This window comes from Crocodylus siamensis, chromosome 2, assembly GCF_052110815.1.
Source record: "Crocodylus siamensis isolate JL-2025a chromosome 2, ASM5211081v1, whole genome shotgun sequence".
Lineage (NCBI taxonomy): Eukaryota > Metazoa > Chordata > Crocodylia > Crocodylidae > Crocodylus > Crocodylus siamensis.
In genome coordinates, this window is record NC_143396.1 from 133782023 (window position 1) to 133809899 (window position 27877).

The 27877-nt window shown below is 48.2% G+C and overlaps 1 protein-coding gene across 16 annotated transcripts; it reads left to right on the top strand.

Moving 5' to 3' along the window:
- On the top strand, nt 1–27376 carry LOC149870786 (uncharacterized). 16 transcript variants are annotated; one of them, XR_016440838.1, is made up of 5 exons: nt 1–10967; nt 11060–11454; nt 11562–11707; nt 17245–17317; nt 23350–27376. XR_016440838.1 is itself a non-coding variant. In XM_090036870.1 (5 exons), the coding sequence occupies exons 1-3, from the start codon at nt 10897–10899 to the stop codon at nt 11697–11699; spliced, it is 561 nt and encodes a 186-aa protein (XP_089892996.1). In that variant the 5' UTR covers nt 1–10896; the 3' UTR covers nt 11700–11707; nt 17245–17317; nt 23350–27376. The 16 variants fall into 16 exon arrangements, 2 of the variants coding, with proteins under 2 accessions (XP_089892996.1, XP_089892997.1); XR_016440834.1 differs by having other exon boundaries at nt 1–9394; nt 9790–11454; XR_016440836.1 differs by having other exon boundaries at nt 1–9370; nt 9790–11454.
- The last annotated feature ends 501 nt before the right edge of the window (nt 27377–27877 follow it).

Genomic DNA, 27877 nt, shown 5'->3' on the forward strand with positions numbered 1-27877 from the left:
TTCCCGGAACGTAAACCGGGCCGGCGTGGGACCGGCCCGGGCAAATAAAAGGAGCACCCCTACCCTGGGCAGAGGAGGACGGAGGCTCCGGCGGGAGCCCGACCCGGGAGCAGCAGAGCGGGGAGCGACGCGAGGGACGCCGGCTGCAGCGGAGCCAGCGGCGGCAGACCCAGGGTCAGCGAAGCAGGGAGCAGCACGAGAGACGCCAACTGCAGCGGAGCCAGCGGCGGCAGCTCCAGGAGCAGTGGAGCTGGGAGCGGCGCGAGAGACGCTGACTGAGGTGGAGCCGGTGGCGACGGTACCGGTAGCAGCGAAGCCGGGAGGCGCGGAGCCGGTAAGCACGGAACCAGGAGCAGCAGAGCCGGCGGCAGCAGGGCGGGCAACAGCGGAACCAGAGGCCACGCGGCGAACCCCGGCTGCAGCGGAGTGGACCGCAGCGGAGCCGGGAGCAGCGAGGCATCCTGCCAAGACACAGGTAGCCAAGGGACTGGTGGCGGTTCCGCCGGAGGAACCCGGGAAGGGAACCTCGGCCGGAGGGGCCCTCCTCCGGTGGCTGGTGGCCGGTTGGTCACGGAAGAAGACCCGCGGGCAGGGCGGTGGACTTTGTAGCCCCCCCCCCGGTCTAGAGACTCAGGCCGGTTAGGGCCGGACAAATCTGGACTAGAGGAGCCCTCAGTATCAGGGACACTAGGTGCTGGTGGGACTCCGGGGCGGGTCCGTCAGTGGGCAGGTACCCCACCGGACTATTCCATCAGCAGGGGCACCCCAGCGGGGCCCCATATCCCGGAGGCTCGGGCGAGGGTGTAGGGGAGGAGGAGCCCTCAGGACCCCTGGACTTTGGAGTCGGGGTACCCTTTTCCGTGGACCGTCAGCGCCCCACCCAGGTGAACCCCTTATTCGATCAAGTCGTGGCAGGAAAGATTGGCGGTGGCGCGATCGGTCCGGCGCATACCCCCTTCTCTCCAGGGGCCATTCGGGGAATTGGGGAACTCACTATCGGGTGACCTACCCCAACCCCTCACACACATACACATCCAAATCAGCCTAGGCACATGCATACCTATCACCAATTCAAGCACATACACTATACACCACTAAAGTTAGACACAGATCACTAATTCGTATATCATACACAATGCCATATATGTATATACACACACACACTCACCAGTTCACACACACGCAACCCACCTACACATACACACAAGTAAGTTCCTAACTTTGATGGTACAGTGTGTATGTGTGTGCTTGGGGCATCTGGGATACTTGAGGGAAGGTTCAGGCAAAAGAGAGAGAGTTTAAGTGTAGGAAGTAAAAGTGGCCAGAACCAGGATTAGAACTGGTAAACTACAGAAAAGCTGACTGAGGAACTGAGGCTTGGGTTTACTTAAGGTAGACTAGGTTTACTTAAGGTAAACTGAGGCAGACAGCTGAGACATTGGGGGCAGGGGGACAGATAAGTGGTGTCAAGGAGGAGAAAGCTAGGAATGAAACTGAGACAGAAACCTGGCTGCTCAGAGGAAAAGGAAAAGGCAGTGGTGATAAGACAGTGGCAAAGAAACAGGATTTGGAGGCAGAAAGGAGCTCAGGATAGGTGTTGGAGATGGAAGTGAGCCAGAAGCAGGAGACAGAGAAATGAGACAGAAGTTAGATGGGTGAGAAGCAGAGATTTCATAGATTTCATAGACATTAGGGCTGGAAGGGACCTTGGAAGAACATTGAGTCCAGCCCCCTGCCCAAAGGGCAGGAAGTCAGCTGGGGTCATAGGATCCCAGCAAGATAAGCATCCATTTTACTCTTGAAGGTGTTCAATGTAGGTGCTTGAACTACTTCTGATGGCAGGCTGTTCCAGACCTTGGGGGCTTGGACAGTAAAGAAATTCTTCCTTATGTCCAGCCTGAAACGGACTTGCAGTACTTTATGACTGTTCGACCTCGTCATCCCTTGGGGTACTCTGGTGAACAAATGTTCCCCCAGATACTGGTGATCACCCCTGATAAACTTATAGGTGGCCATCAGATCACCCTTGAGCCTGCGCTTTTCCAGGCTAAAGGGCACCATGGCTCTCAGCCAGTCATCGTAAGGTCTGTTTTTCTGACCTCTGATCATGCATGTGGCTCTTCTCTGGACTCTCTCAAGGTTCTCTACTTCCCTTTTGAATTGTGGAGCCCAAAACCGGACTCAGTACTTTAGCTGCGGCCTCACCAAGGCAAAATGATGTCCCAGGATTTGCTTGCGAAGCATCTGTGGATGCAAGCCAGTGTTTTGGTTGCTTTACTAGCCACAGCATCGCATTGGAGGCTCATGTTCATCTTGTGGTCAATGATGACCCCAAGCCTCTTTTTTCTGTAGTGCTAGCCAGTATAGCACTGCCAAGCCTATAAGGATGCTGCAGGTTTTTCCTCCCAAGGTGGAGAACCTTGCATTTTTCAATGTTAAACACTATCAGGCTCTCGTCCGCCCATTTGGTGAGCCTGTCCAGGTCAGCCTGGATTGCCCACCTGTCTTCTGCTATGGATGCTTTGCCCCAAAGTTTGGTGTCATCGGTGAACTTGGCCAGTCTGCTCCTGACTCCAATGTCCACATCATTAATGAAGATGTTGACCAATATGGGTCCAAGGACAGAGCCTTGAGGAACCCCACTGGTCACAGGGCACCATGATGATTGACTTCCATCAATTACCATCCTCTGGGTGTGACCACAGAGCCAATTTCCCAGCCAGCGGATCATGGTGGACCCAAGGCTGCAATTGGCCAGTTTCACTAAGAGGTGATCATGGGATACCAGATTGAAGGCTTTTTTTGAAACCAAGATATATGGCATCAATCTCTTCTCCCGTGTCCAGGTGATAGGTCACATGGTCATAGGTCTTGCTTGACCAATCTCATTTCCTTCTACCTGCAACAAACCCATGTGGGCTATCCCTCAGGATGTTGGTATCGGCCAGTCCATTAAGGATGGCCTCTTTAAAGAAACTTTTCTAAGATCTTCCCCGGGATAGAAGTCAGGCTGATGGGCCTAAAGTTTGCCGGATCCACTTTCCTCCCTTTCTTGAAGATTAGCACCACATTGCCCTTCTTTCAGTCTTCAGGCACTTCACCAGAGTGCCAGGAGTTTTCAAAGATCTGTGCCAGAGGCTGTGCTATGATGCTCGCTAGCTTGAGTACCCTGGGGTGTAGATTGTTAGGGCTGGCTGACTTGAAGATATTCAGCCTCTCAAAGTGTTCTTTCACGAGGTCAGCATTGATGGAGGGGAAGGGATCTCCCTCACCTGGACCTCCCAGTCTTGTAGTGGGCATGGGCGTCCCATGACACTGATGAAAGACAGATGCAAAATACCCATTTAATAAGTTGGCTTTTTCCTGGGCATCAGTTGTCAGTTGTGCCATCTTGTTTAGCAGGGGACCAATGTTGCCTTTGTTTTTCTTCTGGCTCCCCACATATCTTAAAAAGGACTTTTTGTTGTCCTTGATGCTCAAAGCTAGTTGGAGTTCAGTTGCAGCCTTGGCTTTCCTGGTTTGCTCCCTGCAGGACCGGACCAGCACAGAATATTCCTCCTTGAAGGTGAATCCCATCCTCCATCCTTTGTAGGCTTTTCTTCTTAGCCTCAGGAAGTCTGCCAAATCCCTGGAGAGCCAGAGGTGCTGCTGTGCCCTCTTGCTCCCTTTGCTCTAAGTTGGAATAGAATTAGCTTGTGCACTGAGGATTGCTCCCTTGAGGAGCAACCACTCTTCCTGAGCTCCCCTCCCCCTGGGGCCGTGGTCCCTTAGTGCCTCACTGACAAGCCTCCTGAGCTTGTCAAAGTCAGCTTTCCTGAAGTCAAGGACTTCTGTGTTGCTGACTGACTTGCCAGCTTTACGATGGATGGTGAATGTGATCAGCTCATGGTTGCTGTCACCCAGCTTCCCATCGACCGCTAGGTCACCAATTAGATCATCCCCAGTAGCCAGTACCAGGTCAAGCCGCACTTTTCCTCTGATTGGCCTGTAGACTTCTTGAGTCAGGTAGAGATCATCCACGCATGATAGGAAGCTTTGCGACCACTTGGATTTTGCTCAGTGATCCTCCCATGAGAAGTCTGGGTAACTGAAGTCACCCATGACAACCAAGATTGGAGCAGAGCCAAACCATAGTAAAGCAAAACCCAATGTAGGGGTCCAAATAACAGTTTAATTACACAGACAGCACACTACACAGCCCCATGAAGTTATTGGTTCACACGCACACACACACACACACACACACAAGCACTCACAATGGTAACAGGAGAAAGAGACTCAGTGGAAGGGTTGGAGTCCAAGTGGGGAAGAGAAGCAGAGTCCAAGCCCTTGGTTGAAGAGTGGGTGGGGGGTGATAGCTACCTATCCAGGCTGGAAAGGGATCCTTGTCCAGTAGGTGTTGTCCAGAGGTGGGTCGCTGGCAGGGCCTCTGGATGGATAAGTGGTGTGGCATGGTGCTGGTCTAGATGGAGAGGGCATCCCACTGGATCTATCTTCACTGCCCCTTTTTATAAGAGCAGATCTTGTGTGACCCTAGTGACAGGAGGGATGCCCAGGCAAGGGTCAGCTCCTGGTGTACTGAGCATGTGTGCTCCATGCAGGGGTGTGCAGTTTGGGTGTCTGTAATGGTGGAGTACAATGGTAGAGTTGCTGGTTCTGCAGGGTCTTTTGTCTTTCAAATGCTGGGTTCTTGTCTCTGTTCCTGGGTGAGGTCTGTGGTTCCTGGATGAATCAATGTTAGGTGATGGCCTGGTCATTACAGGCCATTCAGTAGAGGCCTGCTACCACTGTATTTTAATCATTCCCAATCACTCTCATTCATCTGGGAACCAATTTACATGGCAGGGGTACATGAATTATACAGCTGCAACACAGGGGATGCCCAGGCAGAGGACACAAGACGGAGGCTTAACATAAACTTGACATGACTTACGCTAACTTACATATATAGGCCTAAAACAGCAATCACACAATATAAAAGCAGTACAAACATAATAATTATCACTTATAAAACAGTGGATATTGATATTAAAATAGCAGGGAACTTATTTGCAAAGAGGGGAGAGAAAAATAAAACTTACTACCTAAAATAAAATGTTAAAGCTTATCCTACTTCTTAGCTTACTTATACTTATCTATAGGGAATAGAGGGGGAGAGAAAAAGTCAGACATGGCTGCGGAAAGGGAGAGAATACATTTTAAAATAAATAAAAAAAAGAAAAACTGGGGGTTTTGCTACAGAAATACTAAACAATGGCATAGTAACAATGCCATTGTATGGCCACCGGTAGACATGCCCAGTCAATATCAAAAGACAACTTCACAAAGACTTCATTATCAGAAGACAACTTTACAACTTCAAAATAACAGTTAAAAATGTCCCCCTCACCCCTTTTTATGTTTCAGAAAATATCAAGTAGTTCTGTCCCTGTCTTTTGCTGAAAGACTCTCTGGGGCAGTGTGATACAGCAGGAATCTTCTTAGCCTTCATTTCACGGGCAAGATGTAATCTTTCAAGAAGAGCAAGCTTCTCCACCCTCAACATTTCTGTGAGGAATTTAAGCCAACCAGTAAAAATATAAAATGAAAGGACAGGATTCCCCTCCACCTGAGTACAAATCCCCCTTCATCAGTGGAATAACTACTGATTTACATCATCCTGAGGCACCCCATATCAGGCTAAGAGAAATGTTAAACCATCTGACTAAGTAACTTTCCAGGTTTCAGTTTGGTCTCCTGGGGTGTCATGATCTTACCTATTTTGCAATCCCCCAGGCAAAGTCAGGACTTAACATTTCTAAGTAACAAATGGAGCAGGGTAAAAAAAAAAGGGAGGGGGGGGGATGGCAGCTTCTGAGCTTGTCTTTATAATCATAAAGGAGGAAGAAAAAACATGCCACATGGTGTTTCCCCTTGCATTTTACCTTGCAGTGCTATCAGAGTTGAGCTGACAAAGGTCTCTATGGGGTGGGACAGTCCCTGTTCCATGACTCTTAATTTTGCACCCTCCAGGAAGCGTCTTCAGCCAGATAAAGATTTTGAAAAAAAAAGCAGGATGCAGTGAGCTGCATCACACCTTGTTGTCTCTCCAGCTTCCACACCAAGCTAACTGTGTGCAATCCAATCCAACCTCCCACAACTCAACCCTTCACATCTCATTGTCTTGCCAAGATGATCTGAAAAGCCTGGAGGCCCCAGCACAGCCTTCTTTTTATTTTTAGTCTCAGGTAAGTTCACTTTCATCAAAGCAAATCCAACAAACACAATGAGACTTCATGACATTGCCAGTCAGCTTATTATGTCAATCAGCATTACCCTTTCCATTCAGCTCAGTGCTTGCACTCACAGCAAGAAATGGTGCCAGTGACGGTCAGCTGGGGTTCAGTTCTAAAATTTGCTAATGCTATGTTGCCTTAATCATACCAAAATCTCAGAAAATGCAACACCATTAAGCAAGATATATTCCCCTTGCTCAGCCAGGTACATTTTTAAATGTCTGTTGCTGGACAGAAATGTAATACTTTAAAAATCCAACATGTTGGTGTTCAATATTTATTCCCCATCAGTAATTTCTGTATCAAATGTATTCCATTTACAGTTCAAACCACCATTCTTGTAACTGCCACATGCTCCCTGTTCAAACTGATCTCCGAAAAAAATCAAGCTGCAGCCCCACCTCTCTGGAAATGTACAGTGCTGGAAACAAAAAAGATTCTGGACTGAGAACTTTAGCTGGCAATCAGGTTGAGGATACAAAAGAAGAATAGAAAACAGCTTCTTCTGTAGGAATGATACTGGCTCTGAAATGCTGACTACTAAATATTTACTTTATTTTTACAGATGTGTATTAATAAAAAATGATTCAGGAGTCTAGGGCCAAGATAAATGAAAACAGCTTAAAGTCAATCTTCTGACAGCCTACCTTGGGCACCTGAATTAGTGGCCTGATTTCAGGACTGATGAATATTCTGATGGGGGTCTTTGGGCAATCCACACTTTGAAAACAGTGTGTTCAGGCCCTGATTTAGCAAAGTACAAGATTCAACAACCTAGAGGTCCCACTGAAGTCAGCAGAATTGCTCTTGCACTTAAAATGGGGTGCATGCTTGAATAACTGAAGCGCCTGTCCTAGTCAGGTTGATTCTGAAAATCTTGCTTTAGATATGCATCTAAAGTTTGAAAGAAGTGACTGAAGTTTCCTGGGTGACGTGAGGAATAGCCCTTCATGTCCAAAATCTTGTCCAACAGCTGTCCCAACTATGTAGCTGGTCCAATAAAAGATGGCAAAAAAATCCTTATCTCTCTATCCAACCTCCAGACGTTCTGACCCTCTCACTCCATGATTGTCTAGTCTTTCGCTGTCTTTACATACCAACCCTTCAATCCACATGCTCATATAGACACATGTCAACTGCGGAATCCCACTTCTACGTCAGTGAAAGGGAGGATGCTCTTAAAATGGAGCCAAAGCACAAGTTTTCTCTGCTCTAAGTGAGATGACTCTATAGCAGAAATTGTTTAAGCACACACAAGGATCCTGCTTTGTCAGAATCTCAAGCAGCTCTCTTAAGGTTCTGACAGCTGTCTAGTTCATGTAAACTAATCTTTATACTCCACATACCTTCCAGTTCAGAGTATTCCTGAAAGGTATAGAATAAACTTCTACATCCCTTGTGGCATGTTTGCTTTCACTACTGGACTAGAGATTACCTAGTTTTAGGATTTCACTGTACTCTCTCTTCCTTCAAGCAGATTTCTACCACCAGGCACCTCTCAGAAATTCAGCTACATTCAAGAAGTAAGGCAGGATAAATTATGTCTTCACTAATTATTTACTCTGCTCAAATAATAGTGTAGCCTTCACGCCCAAAGCAGTATAATACCTCCATGCCCCTGCTATTCTCTACAAGTTAACAGTTGGGGAGCAGGAGCAGAGGGAGCACGGTGCATGTGTGCCACACGTGTACCTACCTTACCTCAGTGGTGAAGGCAGCAGCTGAGGAGGAGAAGTGGTGGGGGCAGCAACAGCTGACTTCCCCCTAAGGTAAGTGGGGCAGAGGGTACAGTGCAGCTGAGGTGGATCTGGAGGGGAAGCCCTCCAGAGCCCTCTTAGTTCGCCCAACAGGGAGCTGCACGTGGGCAGTGCACGTGAACAGTGTGCGCAAACAGGCATACCCTGTAAGGGCATGCTGGCATTTGCGCCAGCGTTCACGAAAGGCAGGTGTGAGGTAGCTGCCCAGAGAGGCACCTCCAGTGAGCAAAAGCAGCAGATACAGCTCTGCAGACACGGTGCAGATGTGGAGCGCAGCTGCCAGGGGCCCTGCCTGGGTGCTGCCACCAGATGGAGCTCATGGCGGGGCTGGTGGCCCCTTGCCCCCCTGTCTGTGGGGAGGGGCTCAGTGGGGTCCTGGAGGGGTGGGACCTGGTGGTCCCCTTGCCTGTCCCTCCTGTGCATGACTTAGGGCCTTGGAGGAGCAGGTGGGGGAGCTCCAGGCTGAGGTGAGCAGGCTGAGGGAGATCAGGGATGCAGAAGATGAAATTGATACCTATTTCTGCTCTCTGCAGGGCTGGTCACCCACTGTACAGCCCCCACAGGAGACGCATCCAATGCAGGAGTGGCAGAAGGTGTCCAAATCCAGAGCTGCTAGGCCTAGAGTGGTGGAAGCTCCCCAGGTTCACCTGGGAACAGGTTTGATGCCTTGGCAGCTGTGATGAAGAAAGACAAAGAAATTGGCTCCGGTGGGTATGATGTCACTCCCCACATGACAAAGAATGGGCAGAGAGCAAGCACCAGCAGGAAGAAACACCAGGTCCTCGTCATCAGAGACTCCATCCTACGAGGACTGGAAGGTCCCATCTGCCAGCCTTACCCCATGATGTTAGAGGTCTGCTTCATGCCTGGGGCTCAGGTTAGGGACATCATGGAGAGGATCCCGGCCTACATCCAACCTGCAGACCAGTATCCCATGGTTGTCATCCACGTGGGGACAAATGACACGGCCAGGGGCAACCCTGACCACATTATGAAGGATTTCAAGGCTCTGGGGGACAAGCTTAAGGAGACAGGGGTGCAGGTGGTATTCTCCTCTCTTCTTCTGGTGAATAGGCAGGAACGGCAACACAGGGCCTGCATTGGCGAGGTCAACCGGCGCTTACGCAGTTGGTGCCAACAGACAGGCTTTGGGTTCCCAGATAATGACCCATGCTTTCGGACGGGGGACTTGCTGGGGTGGGATGGACTTCACCTCTCTCCAAAAGACAAGTGTGTCTTCTCTTCCCAGTTGGCTGATCTCATACAGTGAGCTTTAAACTTGCCTCACAGGGGGAGGGGGCTGCAGGAAGACAAGGAGACACCACCCAAGCAAGACAGGTAACAAATGCAAGGAGCGCCCAGGTAAGAAACAGGGGTCCAGACAGACTCCCAAATCGGGGGGTGGCACACGCAGCTAAGCAAGGCCTTAAATGCCTATATACCAATGCTCGTAGTATGGGGAATAAACAGGAGTAACTCGCCCTTAGAATAGCCAGTTCAGACTCAGACATAATGGGGCTTACAGAAACATGGTGGGATTCATCCCACGACAGGGCAGTTAGCATTAGGGGCTATAGGCTTTACAGGCAGAATAGAGAAGGAAGGAAAGGTGGGGGTGTGGTGCTCTATATCAAAGAGCAATACATGTCAGCAGAATGGGGTCAGAGGAGAGAGAGGTGCACTCAGGAGCCAGGAGCAGCGGGGAGAGGAAGGACACAGGCACACGTGTGTCTTACACACGTGTGCCCCCTTACCAGACCTGGAGCAGAGGCGAGAGCAGCAGCGGCAGGAGAGGTGAATGAAGCAGGAGCGGGGGCAGCAGCAGCTGATCCCCTTAAGGTAAGTGGGGCGGAGGAACCGACGCAGGTGAGCCAGTAGGGAGCCACGCAAACAGAGCGCGCAAACAGGTGAGGGCTAGGGGGTGCTGTCCCCCCAAGCGAGGGAGCACCCTCGGAGCTAACCCTCGGGGACCGGGCTCTGGAGGCGCCGGGCCCCCCCAGCAGGGGAGCACAGGGGGGGCGGGATCGCCGGCAGGCACTTCTGGTGAGACCGGAGCACCTGATTGCTGGGTAGAGCAGCAGCAGGAAATTCAAACCACGGCCTTTAAAAGCTGCGGTTTGACGTAGCTCCCAGCACTTGGGAGCCAGGAGCAGCAGGGAGAGGAAGGACACAGGCACACGTGTGTCTTACACACGTGTGCCCCCTTACCAGACCCGGAGCAGAGGCGAAAGCAGCAGTAGCAGCAGCAGAGGCGAACGGAGCAACAGTGGGGGCAGCAGCAGCTGATCCCCCTAACTTAAGTGGGGTGGAGGGACCGACACAGCTGAGCCGGATCCAGAGGGGAAGCCCCCCGGATCCCTCTTAGCTGAGCCAGTAGGGAGCTGCGCTCCCAAGCCGTGCGAACAGAGCACGCAAACCGGCACGTTCTGTAAGAGCACGCCGGCATTTGCGTCAGCGTTCGCACCGGAGGGCAAGCAGGAAGGGCCCAGAGGTTGATTCCTGCAAGGCAGCAACTCCTACGATGGTCTCGACACTACCGGGTCCCCTGCCTGGGGGGTGCGGCCTTCCTGAGGCCTCCACCCAGACAGAGCCCATGGGGGGGGCTGGCATCCCCCAACCCACCGGCCTGCAGGAGCTGCCCAGCAAGGCCTGGGGGGGCAGGGACTGAAGACCCCCACACCTGTCCTGCAAGCACCTGCCTTAGGGCCCTGGAGGCGTGGGTGAGGGAGCTCCAGGAGGAGGTTAGCAGGCTGAGGGGAATCTGAGAGGCAGAGGAGGAAATTGACAGGTATTTTCTTTCCCTGCAGGGTTGTACGACCAAGGAGGGTGCACCTCAAGAAGTGACCTCCACTGCTAAGTGGCAGATGGTCATCTCCCATGCCAGGGCTGCTCGTAACATGGCAGCACCAGTTCCTCCAGTCTGGCTGGAGAACAGGTACGAGGCCCTGGGAGCCCTGGAGGAGGAGGAAGGAGAGAACGAAACCGGGGAGGAGGCAACCCACACTCACCGTGTCCCGTGCAAACTAGGAGACAAGCAGGCCAGGAGGAGGAAGCATCGCATGATCGTCATTGGCGACTCCATCCTGAGAGGTATGGAGGGCCCCATCTGTTGCTGGGACCCCTCGGCATGCGAGGTCTACTGCCTACCTGGAGCAAGGATTCAGGACATGAAAGGGATGCTCCAGACCATAATCCAGCCCACCGATTATTACCCCATGGTCCTAGTCCATATGGGCACTAATGATGCAGCCAGGAGCAGCCCTGATAGCCTGATGGATGACGACCACGCTCTCGGGCACGTGCTGAGGGAGATAGGCGCACAGGTGATTTTCTCTTCTATCCTGCCAGTGAGTGGACAAGGAAGACGGCATTTAACGTGCATCATGGAGACCAACTGGTGGCTACAGAAATGGTGCTTCGAGGTGGGCTTTGGCTTCCTCAGCCATGACCGGCACATCACAATGAGAGACATGCTTGGATGGGATGGGCTCTACCTTTCCCCTAAAGGTAATTGTGTGTTCTCTTCTAGGTTGGCGGATCTCCTCCGGCGGGCTTTAAACTAGGCTCATCGGGGGAAGGGGAAGATGAGGGCGGAGGAAACATCAGACTGCCAGACCAAACAATGCACCCACAACTACAGCCCAGCCCAGACCAACTAGCAAAATGAGCAAACAGGTAAGCAATGGGGGCCAGGCCAATGCTGGGACTAGGGGGACAGTACACACATCCACAGGAGACCTCAAATGCCTCTACACAAATGCTCGTAGTATGGGCAACAAGCAGGAGGAACTCACCCTCCTGATGGCTGACACCAGCCTGGACATAGTGGGGATCACGGAAACGTGGTGGGAGTCTACGCATGACTGGGTGGTGAATGTCAAGGGCCATAGGTTGTACAGGAGGGACAGGATAGGAAGGAGAGGTGGGGGCGTGGCACTCTATATCAAGGAGGAATACACATCCTCATCAATTAGGAAGGAGTCAGAGGAGGGGCACTCTGAGGTGCTTTGGGTTAGAGTACAAGGCAGTTGAGGGGAGAGACACTTAACGGAAGGGGTCTACTACAGACCTCCCAACCAGAGAGAAGAGCTTGACCAGGAATTCTTAGGTCAGCTCACAGAGCTAGTGAAGGCTAAAGTTGTGGTAGCCATGGGGAACCTGAACTTCCTGGACATCTGCTGGAAAGAGCAGTCAACCAGGTCTGACCGCTGACTTAGGTTCTTAGACAGAGTGCAGGACCTCCATCTAACCCAGGAGGTGCACAGCCCCACCAGGGGGGATGCCTTGTTGGACCTAGTGCTGGCCACGGGTGATGACCTGGTGAGGGGGCTGCGGGTGCTCGACCACCTGGGCAACAGCGATCATCGGCTGCTGGAATTTACCATCCAGCGCAAGGTGGCAAAGGCATGCAGTAAGGCAGCAGCCCTAAATTTCAGGACGGCAAACTTCAACGAGCTAAGGAGGATAGCTGGGGATGTGCTGAGGTCCCAGAGGGGAGGGGAGCCAGATGTCCAAGGAGAGTGGTTGTTCCTTAAGGAGGCAGTCCTCCAAGCCCAAAGGAAGGTAATCCCAACGAGGATCAAAGGGAGCAGGAGAGCACACAAGCCTCCGTGGCTCACCAAAAGCATCCGGGAATGTCTCCTTGCTAAAAAGGAGGCGTACACCCAATGGAAAGAAAGGGTCATCACCAGGGATGACTATTCTGCAGTCACTCGGAGATGTAGGGGGGCAGTTAGGAAGGCCAACGCAGAGATGGAATTAGGACTAGCTTCTCAGATTAAGGACAATAAATCCTTTTTTAAATACATAGGGGGCAAAAAGAAGGTCCCGGGTAATGTGGGGCCCTTGCAGGACGCGTTGGGAAATTTGGTCGGCCTCTGTCTTCCTAAGTAGGAACCAGAACAGCCACCTCCCTGCTGGACCCCCCTTGGGCCCCAGGGGAGGCACACCTGGGCCAAAGGTTAGCGAGGAACTAGTTAGGGAGCTTCTGGAGGGGCTGGACGTATTCAAGTCAGCTGGCCTGGACGATCTCCACCCTAGAGTTCTAAAGGAATTGGCCGAGGTCATTGCAGGACCCTTGGCACGGCTTTACGAGCACTCGTGGTGCTCTGGTGTGGTGCTGGAGGACTGGAAGAGGGCCAACGTGGTTCCCATCTTCAAAAAAGGGAGGAAAGAGGACCCAGGAAACTATAGGCCAGTTAGTCTTACCTCGATCCTAGGCAAGCTGTTCGAGAAAATTATGCTGGCACACATCCATGAGGGGCCAGCTGGGGACTGCATGCTTAGGGGCAACCAACATGGGTTCATCAGTGGCAGGTCCTGTCAGACCAACCTGGTGGCCTTCTACGATCAGATTACCAGATCATTAGATGCAGGGGTAGCAGTGGAGAGTCTTCCTGGACTCCTGGAAGGCTTTCAACACTGTCTCTCACCATGTTCTCATTAAGAAACTGGGGGACTGTGGTGTCGACACCCACACAGTCAACTGGGTCGCCAACTGGCTGGAGGGCCGCACCCAGAGGGTGGTGGTGGATGGGTCCTTCTCAAGCTGGAAGGACGTGGGCAGTGGGGTCCCACAGGGCTCAGTCCTCAGACCCGCACTGTTCAACATCTTCATCAGCGATTTGGACGAGGGGGTAAAAAGCACCCTGTTCAAATTTGCTCATGACACTAAGATGTGGGGGGATGTGGGCAAACTAGAAGGAAGCATCAGGCTACAATCAGACCTAGACAGGTTACAAGGGTGGGCGGATGTGAATAGGATGGGATTCAACACTGACAAGTGGAAGGTGATGCACCTGGGGAGGAACAACTGGCACCATACCTACAGGTTGGGGAACTCCCCTCTTGTTAGCATAGAGGTGGAAAAGGATCTTGGGGTCATCATTGATGCCAAGATGAACATGGGCCAGCAGTGTGGGGAGGCAGTCAGGAAGGCCAACCATACCTTGTCATGCGTTCACAGATGCATCTCGAGCAGGTCCAAAAAGGTGATCCTCCCCCTCTATGCAGCACTGGTCAGGCCGGAACTGGAGTACTGCATCCAGTTCTGCATGCCGGACTTCAAGAGGGATGTGGACAACATGGAGAGGGTCCAGAGGAGAGCCACTCGCATGATCAGGGGACAGCAGGGCAGGCCCTATGAAGAGAGGCTGTGGGACCTGAACCTGTTCAGCCTCTAAAAGAGAAGGCTGAAGGGGGATCTAGTGGCGTGTTATAAACTAGTCAGGGGGGATCAGCAGGCATTGGGGGAGTCCCTGTTCCCCCGTGCACTGCCAGGAGTGACCAGGAATAACGGTCACAAGGTGGCAGAGGGCAGGTTTAGGTTAGATATCAGAAAGCGCTACTTCACGGTCAGGGAGGCTAGGATCTGGAACCAACTTCCAAGAGAAGTGGTGCTGGCTCCTACTCTGGGGGTTTTTAAGAGGAGGTTGGATGAACATCTTGCTGGGGTCGTTTGACCCCAGTATTATTTCCTGCCATGGCAGGGGGTTGGACTAGATGATCTACTCGGGTCCCTTCCGATGCTAGAAACTATGAAACTATGAGAAGCAAGCTGAAGTGCTCTGGGTCAAGATACAAGGGGGCCGTGGGGAGAGGGATCTAACGGTGGGGGTCTACTACGGACCCCCCAAACAAGGGGAGGAGCTGGACCAGGAATTTTCGAGCCAGCTTGCAGAGGCACTTAAGGCAAGGGATGTAGTTGTCATGGGTGATTTAAATTACCTAGACATCTGCTGGGAGGAACAGTCAGCCAGGTCAGACCGTTCCAGGAGGTTCCTGGCCATGATACAGGACCTCCACTTAATTCAGGAGGTGCACAGTCCCACCAGAGAAAATGCCCTGTTGGACCTGGTCCTGGCCACAGGCAATGACCTGGTAAGGGGCCTCCAGGTTCTTGACCACCTGGGTGGTAGCGATCAGCACTTGCTGGAATTCGCCATCCAGTGCAGGGTGTCAAGGGCCTGTAGCAAGGGCCAACTTCAACAAGTTGAGATTAGTGGGAGAAGCACTGGGGTTCTCGAGAGCAGGGGAACTCAGTGCCCAAGATGAGTGGTCATTCCTTAAAGAGATGATACTCAGGGTCCAAGGGGTGACCATCCCAACAAGAAGCAAGGGGGGCAGGAGTGCCTGAAAGCCCCCCCAGCTCACCAAGGTTGTCCAGGAATGCCTGATCAGCAAAAAGGCGGCGTACAACCGGTGGAAGGGGGGTGCTATCTCCAAAGAGAAGTATACCTCCTCTGCTCAGACCTGTAGCAGGGCTGTCAGGAAAGCTAAGGCAGACATAGAGCTAGGACTAGCATCCAAGATCAAAGATAATAAAAAGTCCTTTTTTCAAATATATAGGCAGGATGAAGAAGGCACCAGGAAATGTGGGGCCCCTGCAAGATTCTCTGGGCAATCTGGTGGTTGCGCCAGAGGAGAAAGCAGACCTCTTTAAGCAATTCTTCACCTCCATTTTCTTGTGCAGGGACTGGGACTTCCCCACCATGATGCAAGACAGACTTGAGGGGAATGCCTCCAGACTTCAGGTTGGGGAGGACCAGGTTAGAGAGCTTCTGGAGGGGCTGGACATGTTCAAATCAGCAGGTCCAGATGCTCTCCACTCCAGTGCTGAGGGAGCTAGCTGGGGTTATTGCAGGGCCTTTGGCATGGCTTTATGAGCGCTCATGGTGCTTGGGCCAGGTGCCAGATGATTGGATGTGGACACCATCTTTAAAAAAGGAAGGACCCGGGCAACTATAGGCCCATCAGTCTTACCTCAATCCTAGGGAAACTCTTTGAGAAGATCATCAAGGAGCACATCTGTGATGGGCCGGCTTCAGGGATGATGCTTAAGGGCAACCAGCACGGTTTCATTAGGGGCAGGTCATGTCAGACCAACCTGATTGCCTTTTATAATCAGGTCACAAAAGCATTGGATGCAGATATCACTGTGGATGTAGTCTTTCTGGACTTCAGCAAGGCCTTTGACACTGTCTCCCACCCCATCCTCATTAAAAAATTGGGCAACTGTGGCATTGATGCCTACACTGTCAGATGGATTGCAGATTGCCTAAAGGGTTGCACTCAGAGGGTGGTGGTGGACAGGTCATATTCGACCTGGGGAGAAGTGGGCAGCGGAGTGCCCCAGGGCTCGGCCCTTTATCAGCGATTTGGATGATGGGGTGAAAAGCAACCTGTTTAAATTTGCTGATGATACCAAAATTTGGGGTGAGGTGAGCACACTAGTAGGGAGGGAAAGACTGCAGCAAGACCTGGATAGGTTACAGGGGTGGGCTAACAAAAACAGGATGTGTTTCAATACTGACAAGTGCAGGGTGCTGCACTTGGGCAGTAGTAACCAGCAGCTGACTTATAAGATGGGAAAGTCCCTTCTTGAGAGCACAGAGGCGGAAAGGGATCTTGGAGACATTATTGACTCCAAGATGAACATGGGCCAATAATGCAAGGTCATGGCTGGCAGGGCTAACCGGGCCTTGTCGTGCATCCACAGATGCATCTCAAGCAGGGCCAAGGAGGTGATCCTCCCCCTCTATGCAACACTGGTCAGGCCACAGCTGGAGTACTGTGTCCAGTTCTGTGCGCCCCACTTCAGGAGGGATGCAGACAACATTGAGAGGGTCCAGAGGAGGGCCACCCGCATGATCTGGGGACAACAGGGCAGACCCTACAATGAGAGACTGTGGGACCTGAACCTGTTCAGCCTTCACAAGAGAAGGCTGAGGGGGGACCTGGTGACTGTCTATAAATTCAAATTCATTAGGGGGGACCAGAAGGGTTTGGGAGAAGCCTTGTTTCCCCCAGCGCCCCCTAGCATAACAAGGAATAACAGCCACAAGTTGCTGGAGAGTAGGTATACATTAGACATACGTAAGAACTACTTCACAGTCAGGGCGGCTAGGCTCTGGAACAAACTTCCAAGGGAAATGGTGCTGGCTTCTACCCTGGGGGTCTTTAAGAGGAGGTTTGATGCCTACCTGGCTGGAGTTATTTGAGCCCAGTTTTTCCTCCTGCCCAGGCAGGGGGTCAGACTTGAAAATCTACAAGGTCCCTTCTGATGCTATATGAAGTGGATGCCAGTGTCATTGCTGTTTTAAAAATAGTTTGACTGACAGACAGACAGACAGACAGCTGGAGCCCTGTCAGGGCTGTGTATATTTTCTTAATAAACAGGAATCTCTGTACATGCCTCTCCCCACTCTATACAGCACTACAGCAGCAACATGTTCCTAGAAAGTGGCAAGAACTGGAGAGACCCTGTCTGCATCAAGCAAGAGGGAGGTAAGAATAAACAATGGCACACACGTATCCCACTTTATCCACCCCTGGTATAGGCCTTAGTGATAAAGAGGAGAATGGTGCTACTCGCCATATGTAGACTGGTTCAGATTTTAGCTTAGGTGCTCTGACTGGAGTGGAAACTTTCTCAGCCCTTAATTGAAACTTTAACACAACTTTTGTTTTCCTCTCTCTGTCAGGATATGAACTGTATATATGAAAACCAAACAGTTTGTAACAATATAAAGAAATTTTTCACCTCCTCTCAACTAATCATATTTTACCTCACTGGTATTTGATGGAAAGACATCCCAGAACTGCTGGATAAGATGTGAGACTGGCAGCGGTGGATTAAGAGTAGAAAGTTAAAATCTTAGGGCCTTGTTACACAGTAAATTTAGGCAGATTCTGGACTGGCTGCACACTGACACCTTTAAGTGGCTTAAAACACTTATTATTTGGTTTAAAGTTATGCCATTCCAGGGCAGAATTATCTCCAATCCACCTAATTTTATTCCTGTCCCATTACCATGTGGGTCCTTCCCACAACTACGCCACTCAAGTTAAATCCTCCTGCATCTCCAGGATTCAGCAACCCCTCCTGACTCTGAGATGGGACAGTGGAGCTGTACACAACACCTCACCCCCTGGGGTTGTTGGTCAGAGACAGACCCAGAGCATCCATTGGCTGCAGTGTCTCCTGTTACCATTCGGACCGACTCTGCTCTTGCTGGTGGTGGCACAGGGGTGGACACTGTTTGAACTCTGGGAAAAAAAAGGATTGGGCCCCTTGAAGCTCAGGCAGTGCTGAGTTGACCAGGACACTGGCCAGTAGGGGGACAAGATGCCAAACAGCCAGGTGTCACTTCAACTTTGAGGGGTCCAATCCTTTTTTTTTCCCCTTTGGAACCCATCTCCCCACCCCTGGGAGGGCAAAAGGATCCTGTCCTATTCTTCCCCACATAAGTGCAAGGAGACCCAGGTTTCTAGGAAGCAGCAAGTACAGAAGGAATTCCCCCTTCCCACCCCCTTTGCTTGCTGCTGGCCAAGAGACCCAGGCTACTTGTGCCCAGGTAGGGTGTCCTCAGCTCCCTGCACGTGTTAGGGGAAGACTAGCTTGCTGCTTCCGTGGGGCAGAGTGAGTGATTCCCAGGGCTGCAGCAATCATTGGGATGGGGAGAGGAAAGGTGTGGCGGGGAGGAAATCCCCTCCACACTGCTTGGAGGGAGCAGCAAGCCAGTCCTGCTCCTATGTCCTAGTTCTGCTCATGCTCACCAAGCCTCTAGTGGATTTTAGCTTTAAAGTGTGACTGCTCCACTAAGCCAAACAACATTTTTTTGGCTTAAAGCATAAGATCTAACAAGGGCCAGTCACCTATTAGACACCTGAGTGGACTTCAGTTTGATCCTATTCCACCTTCCCTAAAAAAACGCCAGCCCAAGATGCAAAGGGCCCCTCCTCCTTCCTCCTTTTTGTGACTTAGTTTTACAGCTACAGTGATGATGCATTACAATAGTCATGTTGTCAAGTTTTCAGGGGCTTAAGCAGGGTGGAATAGAATTGCAATGTGGAACCTAATAGGTGGAATAGGGTCTGTGTGTGGGGGTCATTGGTACTAAAGATCCAGGAAGCACCAGTCAGAGGAGGGAGGGGAAGCCCAGAGAGACCAAGGGGAGCAGCAGTCACTCAAGAAGTAGTCTGGAGGCCTCAGTTTAACTCCATATGTGACCCACTGGCTGCTAGTTGGATAGGAACTTGCTGTAAATGTGCACATCTAACACACTACAGATTCCATGAGAATAAGACTGCATTAAACCCCAAGTGTGGTTAGGGCAAAAAGCAAGCTACCTTTCTCCAGTGTTAAAACAGAAGATTGCTTACAGCTCTCAACTGTGCTAACCAATGTAGTTTTAAGTTGGATAATTTAATTTGGATGAAATTACTTTAAAATTCGACACCTGTTATGCTTCTAAGGTATATCAGTGATTGCCACTTAAATAGCAACCTGAATAGAAGTGAACAAAATGTGCCTGTTTTATGTAATCTGTCTCATTAATAACAAGGAAGCCCATGAACATTTTATGTTTCAGCCCATCTCCCTGAGGAGCCAGCTGCTATGATGGCCCTACTGAGAGTTTTTTAATGCCCTCTTAAACTACAGAGAGGAATTTGATTAGGGTCACATGATGTCAACTAGATTTATTGAACCAAATTAACAACTGCGTGTCCGATTTACTTGTAGCCATAAGTTAGTATTTAAGAAAGTGACACATTGCATAAACACATTCTGAAGGAAAAGGTCAGGTCATACTCTGAAGGAGAGATTTTATGATGATTCATGAATATATGATCCATTCAACAGAGCTGGAGTAGGTTGCACCACTTTTGGGGCCCAATTCTAATCTGGCCTTAGTTTTAATTTGGCATGTTTCCATTTATTTTAGGGCTATTACTCCTAATTTACACTAGTAAAAATGAAACCATGACAAAGTTCTATGTGACTTTTTCAGGTTATGTTAGTAGTGTCCCAGGCCTTAATTTTCCCAGTACCTTGTGAATGCCCATCATCCTGCCACTTGTATCAAACAAAGGTTCTCTCCCAGGAGAACATATTATTTTCTGGGTCAAAAAAGATCTAGGTTGCTCAGCAAATTTGGTTCAGGATATATTCTAATGTTCACCTCATCAAGAAGGAGTTCCCTGAAATAATGTCCTTCTAATTCCCACGAGGCAACAAACCACATCCAAGAGTTGACAAGAAACCCAGAAGTGAATAATTAGCTGGAACTACATTTCTGTTCCATCCCAAGTCTTAACTCTAACCTGAGGTCTTGACATTTGCCATAATTGGTAGGTAATGCTATAATTTTTAATAAAGATGGGTTTTTATCCTCTAAGGAGCTGTCATAATGCAAAATGACACAGGCAGTAATTGCATGGATTTCATGCAACTGAATGCCTCATCTTTTATTAATTTTGCTAAGTGTTAAACAATTTAGGAATCTGGTTGCTTCAACTTCCATTGCTTTCCACTGTGAGGCAACATTTAAAAGTCTAAGAACATGTTAAAATGTTTCTTTTTCAAAATTTAGTGAATGGTTTACACAAATTGCATGGAAAATTCAACAGCTGAAGAAGTTAAAGACTGTTCTGAAGAGTTATTATGCTAAGTTTGGAGACCAAATTCAGTAAGTGAAGTGTGAAAGAAAGGGATTTAACATAGTGGGCCCAAGTTTTCAATTTTTTGCATGGCTTTTTACATCTGTTTTTCTACATTTCACATTGCAAATATGTCACAACCATACTTGTGCTTTGTTACTATCTGTAGATTTTAGTCCTTTCACAAATGCAAATGTTCAGTTAAACTTTAAGAATGGGCTTACTAGAGATGCCACATGATATAATGACACAACAACACACAACAAAGCACCACTCAGAGTGGATTGTAATTGCACAGCCCCATAGTTCTTCCCCTACTTACAATCCAAGTATCCAAGGGTTTATACTGTTTAACATCTTTATCAATGATGTGGACACTGGTGTCAGAAGCGGGCTGGCCAAGTTTGCTGGTGACACCAAACTCTGGGGTAAAGCGCCCACATCTGAAAACAGGAGGGTGATCCAGGCAGATCTTGGCAGGCTTGTGCAATGGGAGGATGAGAACCCGATGGTGTTCAACATCAAAAAATGCAAGGTTCTCCACCTCGGGAGGAAAAACCTGTAGCATGCTTATAGGCTTGGCAGTGCTCCACTGGCTAGCACTACAGATGAAAGGGACTTGGGGGTCATGATTGACCACAAGATGAACATGAGCCTTCAGTGTGATGCTGCGGCTAGTAAAGCAAGCAAAATGCTGGCTTGCATCCATAGATGCTTCTCAAGCAAATCCCAGTACATCGTCCTCCTGTTGTACTCAGCCTTGGTGAGGCTGCAGCTGGAGTAATGAGTCCGTTTTGGAGCTTCACAATTCAAAAAGGATGTGGAGAAGCTTGAGAGAATGCAGAGGAGAGCCACGTGCATGATCACAGGTCAAGAAAGCAGACCTTATGACGAGAGCCATGGGATTCTTCAGCCTAGAAAAATGCAGGCTCAGGGGTGATCTGGTGGCCACCTATAAGTTTATCAGGGGTGGTCATCAGGATCTGGGGTAACATATGTTCACCAGAGCACCCCAAGGGATGACAAGATCAAACTGTCACAAACTCCACTGTGACCAATTCAGGCTGGACATAAGGAAGAACTTTTTTACTGTCTGAGCCCCCAAGCTTTGGAATAGACTGCTGCCAGAGGCAGTTCAAGCACCTACTTTGAACGCCTTCAAAACACATTTGGATGCTTATCTTGCTGGGATCCCATGATCCTTGCTGACTTCTTGCCCCTAGGGCAGGGGGCTGGACTTGATGATCTTCCAGGGTCCCTTTCAGCCCACATGTCTATGAAATCTATGAAATCTCTCCTCTCTCTAAACCTCCTGTACACTGTACCGAGGGCTCCAGGAAATTTTACTCTCTGAAATGCAGATGTAGTTCCGCGTACTGCCTGGCCTTCATGAATCCCACCCTCCTGTTTTGTGACAGCAGACTGGTTGCATTGTATCCCCACCTCGCCATGCCAACAAGAGAGACCCTTAATGAAAATGGAGTCAAATAAAAGCCAAATTAAATTTACATGTTACTTTTTACTCCTGTATTGAAAACTACAGTAGCCTCAATGACAAAATTGCAATACTACAACACTACACACATCCAGTCTTTGGTTTTGTATAAAATGTAGCTTTAAGTAGAATATTAGTAGCCAAAGAAGTCTGTTCTTAATATCCTTTTGGGGAGCAGAATTTAAAAACTGTTTTTAAAAATCTCACCCACATGCAAGTATTAAAAATTCAACAAACAAAAAATTCAATACCTTGCTTAGAGTTAAAATAAAGCTTAGAAAAGGCACTTTTAGGTGTCCAAGCACCATTGATTGTACAATATATAAGATTCCATCCTAGCAGCTTTAAAATCATGAGTGCCACAGGAATTTTTTCCTATCTGCCATTGAGGCAGACCCTCAGCATTTTCCAGAACCCTCTCATGCATGTGTCTTCCACATAAAAAGGCATTAAATTCAGACTACTTTGGATCAAAGGGGAAAATAAAAGTTCCAATATCTTGTAGTCCTGAAGGGGAGGGCCCAACCACATAACTCAGAGAGGGTCTCCAGCCAAAGGGCAAAGCCCAGGGCATGGGAAAGGAGAGTTTCCTCAGAAAGCAGAGTCCATTTAGGGATGTGATAACGAACATTACAGAGACTACCAGTCATATAGTTCCAGTGATCTGGCCTATTCAGTGACTGAGCCACTAGATTCCAGACAGTCTCCACATGTTTTTTGAAGCACAGCCCCAAGAAAAGTTCATTGCAACAGCCTAATCCTGAGGTAGCAAAAGCCTGGGTATTGGTGGAAATCACAGCTAGGTCTTTTATGCATTTTAAAGCCTTGGCAATTCCAAAAGATCTTTGCAACGAAAATACTGTTTTTACAGACTCCCCACATCAAACCATTTTTCACTGACCACGACAATTTTAATATTGCTACATAACATATTCAGAGATTTTATGCACTAATTGTATTTTGTTGTGGATAAAATACCGGCATCTGAGATGTGCCAGGAACTGCAGGGCAGCTGGTTCCCCGAAAGAGATGAATTTAACCATCCCTTGCTAAGATTTATTTTGTGTGTTAGATTTGATTAACCATGAACACTGAATGAAGCCACTGCTGGATGATATCAACAGGAAGCTAATCAGATCATGCATGGTAGTGACTTCAAGCTTCAGAAGTACAATGCTGGAAATGATAAACTAGTTCTTACATTTTCTGTGCTTGTAGTAAGGCTATTGAGTGGCAAAAGGAAAAGGCTTGTATGAAAAAATGCATTGCATTTTAGGACATTACAAATACAGTTCAATAACACTGTGCATAAATTTTGGCAACAAGATTTCATGCATCCTAACAAGACACAACAAAGATTATTATTTTCTGATTCTCACAGAGGGATGCTGTGGAAACAAAGGACTATGGATGGCAACAAAACTTAGCGTCAAACAGGGAGCAGCAAACCATCACAGCTCCTCTCCTATGCAATTCCACCAGCGACCTGGAGTTTCAGCACAAGAAGGCTTGCTTAAAGAAGTAATGCCAAAAGTTGGGCAGTGAAGCTGGCATACTTGAATCAAAGAAGAGCAAGCAATTGGATCAGAAGTGTTGCCTCTCAGCTCTGTGTTCTTGGGGAACCTGGCATAGGACGCAGCCTGTCTGACTCGCAAAGAATTCCACCTCCCTCCCTTCCTCTACCTAAACAAAACACTGATTAAGATGCAGGGGGAGATGCACCTAAAACCCTCCAGATAAGGGTGACAAAAGTGAAACAACTGCCCTAGGTCTCATTTGCATCCAAGATGGAACCAGATGACAACTCATTTACATGGGAGATGGAGAACAGAAAGCCTGAAGCAGAGACTGCAGTAAATTCTGGGATCAGAGAAGGGGAGCACTGCATGATGGGGAATCTGTGCTCCAAATGTTAACCAACCCACATTTACATACACGCAGCCTAGCATTTATCAGACCAGTTCTAATCTGGATTTACAAAGGATTTCCTCTCCCCTGCGCCCCCAAACACACATACACCTCTAAGCAGAAGTAAAGATTAATAGGCATCTTGGGCCGTGCATTCCCCGGTCCCACTATGGGAGGCCTATTTAAACTTGATTGACTAAAACTCTGTTGCTGGGTTAGGGAATGCTGAGGCAAAGAGACCTAGTCAGAGGGGGTATGGGCAACATTTGCACAATGGTAAAGGGTTCATCACAGCGTGCAGCCTGTTGGAGCCCTGACCACAAGTGTTGTCATACTTTTCCCGGGATGACTGGTAGAAGTCCTCCCCACCCCCCAAAGGTTATGAACACTCCGATAATTGCTTTAAGTCTGTTCAAAGACTATAGTAAGATCTGGAAAAGTCATGCTAAGCTGAGGCTTGTTCACAACAAGTAAAAATCCAAATCCCTGTTACTGCAAGCTATTTATTGTTTCTGAAGAAACCATGAGATATCCCATGCAGTATATCTGCTATCCATAGGAATTTCAAGCTGCCTCCTAAGTGTCTGGTTATTCCCTAACCTTACGTTTTTCCTGATTATCAATCAGTTTCTTGAGGTGTTCCAAACCAGATAACCCCTTGTCAAGAGAAAAGATAATGATTTACACTATTGAGAATGCTTGAAAGAAGCTGAACTGAGGGTATAAAAATCTTTTAAAAAGCAGCAAAAGTGTGTGTGCCTTTCGAGAGGGGAAGTCTTTTTTAAAACCATCCACTGTTGTTCTTGAAGAAGCTGGAGGAAACAGATCATCTCCCTTCAAGGATTGTGCTAAGAACTTTACCTGTCAGCACTGAAATCTGAGTGCCTTGGACTAGTGAGATCCCAGCACTCTCTCGCTTCTCTTTTCTCTCTAGGCATACATTTCTGAACCTGAACTGTATTAGTTAAGCATGAGCTAAGTTTCCCCAAATACTTAGTGAAACCAGGGTAGTATTGTAATTGCTTGTTTGTTTTCCTTTGCATGTCTATTACTACTAGTACCATTATACATTTCATATATTTAGCAATGAATAACTTTTAGAGTCAAACTAGTAGTAACTGGGTGTATTTTTCCTTCTCTACTTTCCTTCCCCACTAGCTCTGCAGCAACACTTCTTTTACCTAAGCTAAAGATCCCATGTGAAGCTCAAAAATACTGTGGGGTGTGCTCATTAAGAGGCTAAAAGATTGGGACGTGCTGAGTTTGAAACACATAAGGGGATCAGCTTGTACAGGCTGATTGACCCAGTTTTGCTCAGACGTGCCCTAATGAACTGAATGCTGGCCATGAGGGTGTCATCTGGATACCCAGCCAGATTCAGAGGTATTCTATTTACCTGTGTACTTATGTCTGACTGCAGTTTATTGTTGCTCTGATGAACTGATTCTTGGCATATGAGGGTGTCAGCCTGTCCATGCTGATCAACCCAGCTGGGTCAGGCGTGTCACGTTAATCTGTGTGTTTGTGTGTATGACTGATTTGGGGACTGGAGGAACCCAGCTCCATTGAAATGGAGTCCTGCAAAATAGCTCTATTGGGGGTGAGGACTTGCAGAAGGGAGATATACAGCTCCATATAGAAACAGAAGTAACACAAGCAGCACACTGATAGAATTACCAAGACCCTAGGAACGTATCCCTAATAACTGAGCACACCCCAAGGTGATGGGTAAATCTAGTAACAGAAGGGAAAGAAACAAAGGCCTTGCTGGTTGACAGGAAGAGGTGGCATCCCTGATAAGCAGAACCAGATCATCCACAGGGGCTTGTGTCTTTCAAGCCTTTTCCCCTGTGGATATTCTGGTGTTTGTAAAAGCACTAGGGGACTGAGCTAAAAGAAAAGGCAATCATACATACATACATACAAGAACATCTTCCCAAAGTTCTCTTCCTGACCAAAATCATCAAGTTGCTTACTATAAATGGGCATCTTCCCTGTAACACTGTGTACATGCCATGAACTCACCCAGTTGTAGGATTGACTTATGTCCTGAATAGCTATTTTTCCTGAAATAGATTTACTAATGTAGAGTTTTGTCACTATTATAGCTAATTTCAAGATATGTTTAGATTTATCAAGTTTACATTTGTATGAACCTTGGTATTTTAGATGAATTCATTTATATATTTTGATAGTATGACTGGAAATAGTGGAATGAATGTTTCTGAAATGTCAGACACATCCACAGACCAGACATAGCTATTCACACTTCAGAGAGAATTCCACTCTTTGAAAGATGCACCCAGAGTTACTGTACTTATTGACTAGCCAGAAAGATGGCACTATGTATTTGGGTAGAGGCACCAATCCCAAACAAGTATGGTTTACATTTCAAAGGGGAAACCCTCGGTAAGTGCCGTCTATTCTCAGGAGACAAACACTTGAAAAGAATATCATGCAGGGGTTGATATATTTCACTCTGAATGGAATGACAGAATCTATATCTCCCTTGAACAATTGGTAGCCAGGGAAACTGGATTAGCAATCTATAGGTCTGAGAAGATGTAAATGTTCCTACATTTCGCAGATAAAATTATAAATTGGGAATACAACCTGTCCTGACAAAGAGATGCGTATCAGAGGGGAGGAAGTCCTCAGCACGATATAGACATGCTCCCCAGGAACTAAGGAATATATACAAGTAGATAAGGTTATGGTACCTAAGAAATGCTGGGTAAGGCATATATTGACTAAAGATTCCTATCCTTAGGATGACCTGTACCCCAGCTGTATTTATGTAGCACCTCATGCAATTGAGCCCTGTTCTCAGTTAGGACTTTCAGCTATTATAGTCAGGTACAGTCGTGAACCATGGTGTTTCTACCATCTGGGTACCCTTCAGCTCCTACCTCTCTCCACTATACTACTAGTTGTCCATGGAGAGAAAGCTAAGGTTTCCCCTTGAGATAACGCCTTAGCCCAGTAAATCTTAGTTCCACTTGTCTCAGTCCAGGCTTTGCAGCTCCAGAATAGCTTGCAGTTTATGAGAGATAACCTATGGTTTATATAAAACTATATGTCCCATCCTCTGCAAGAGGCAAGCCTGAAGCTATCTCAGTATTGCAAGGAGAGGCTTCTTCCAGGAAACAGTTCCACTGGTTAGAAAGAGAAGCTATGTTTCAGTAAGAAATTCAATGTGAGATCCTACTCTTAATTTGTATGAATATTTTCCTTGTATTCTGTCACTACAATATACAGTTGCTTTGTGGTATTATTTATCTGGCCAATCTAATGTAACTTTTTGCTATTTTATTTACCTTACTGATTGCCTTTGCTAAAGGTGATTTTCAGAGAAGTTGATAACATCAGTGCCTACACCTCCCTATCTACCGACAAAATGAAAAAAGACCCAACAGAAAGAAAGAGGATAAGTCACCTGTTTTAGCTCTAAAAGATGGGGAAATGAACCTTTCAATAAATAAATCTATTTATACACATCAGATCATTAATTATCATCATCAATTAAAATCTCAACCACAAAGCAAATCCCTAAGAGCACTGGTATCTGTGCAGACAATCAGCTAACAGAATGCAGGGTTTAGTCTGCTGAATCTTTCATGCAGTTGACATCTGAGTTCACTGGGGCCTTGCCTTTTGCAAGGGCAAATCAAAAAGCAAGGGTTTCAGGATTAGGCCATATCAGGTTCTATCTGATACAAGGCCATAAACATTGGATCCCCCAAGTGTGTTATAAATACCTCGGGCCTGATCCAGTGCTAGGTCAAACCAGCCCATCTCCTTCAGTGTTCCATGGCAATTGCATCCACTTGCATTACAGAAGACTTTGTTCCCTTTAGTTTAATAAACACCTCAAGAGAATTACCATTGCTTTCCTCACCTCAGAGCAGCTGCATTTATAGAGGAGTGGGTGATATTCCGTTCCCTCTGTGGGACAGAATGATTATATAATTTACTACTTTAAGACTTTGGACCCAAATCCT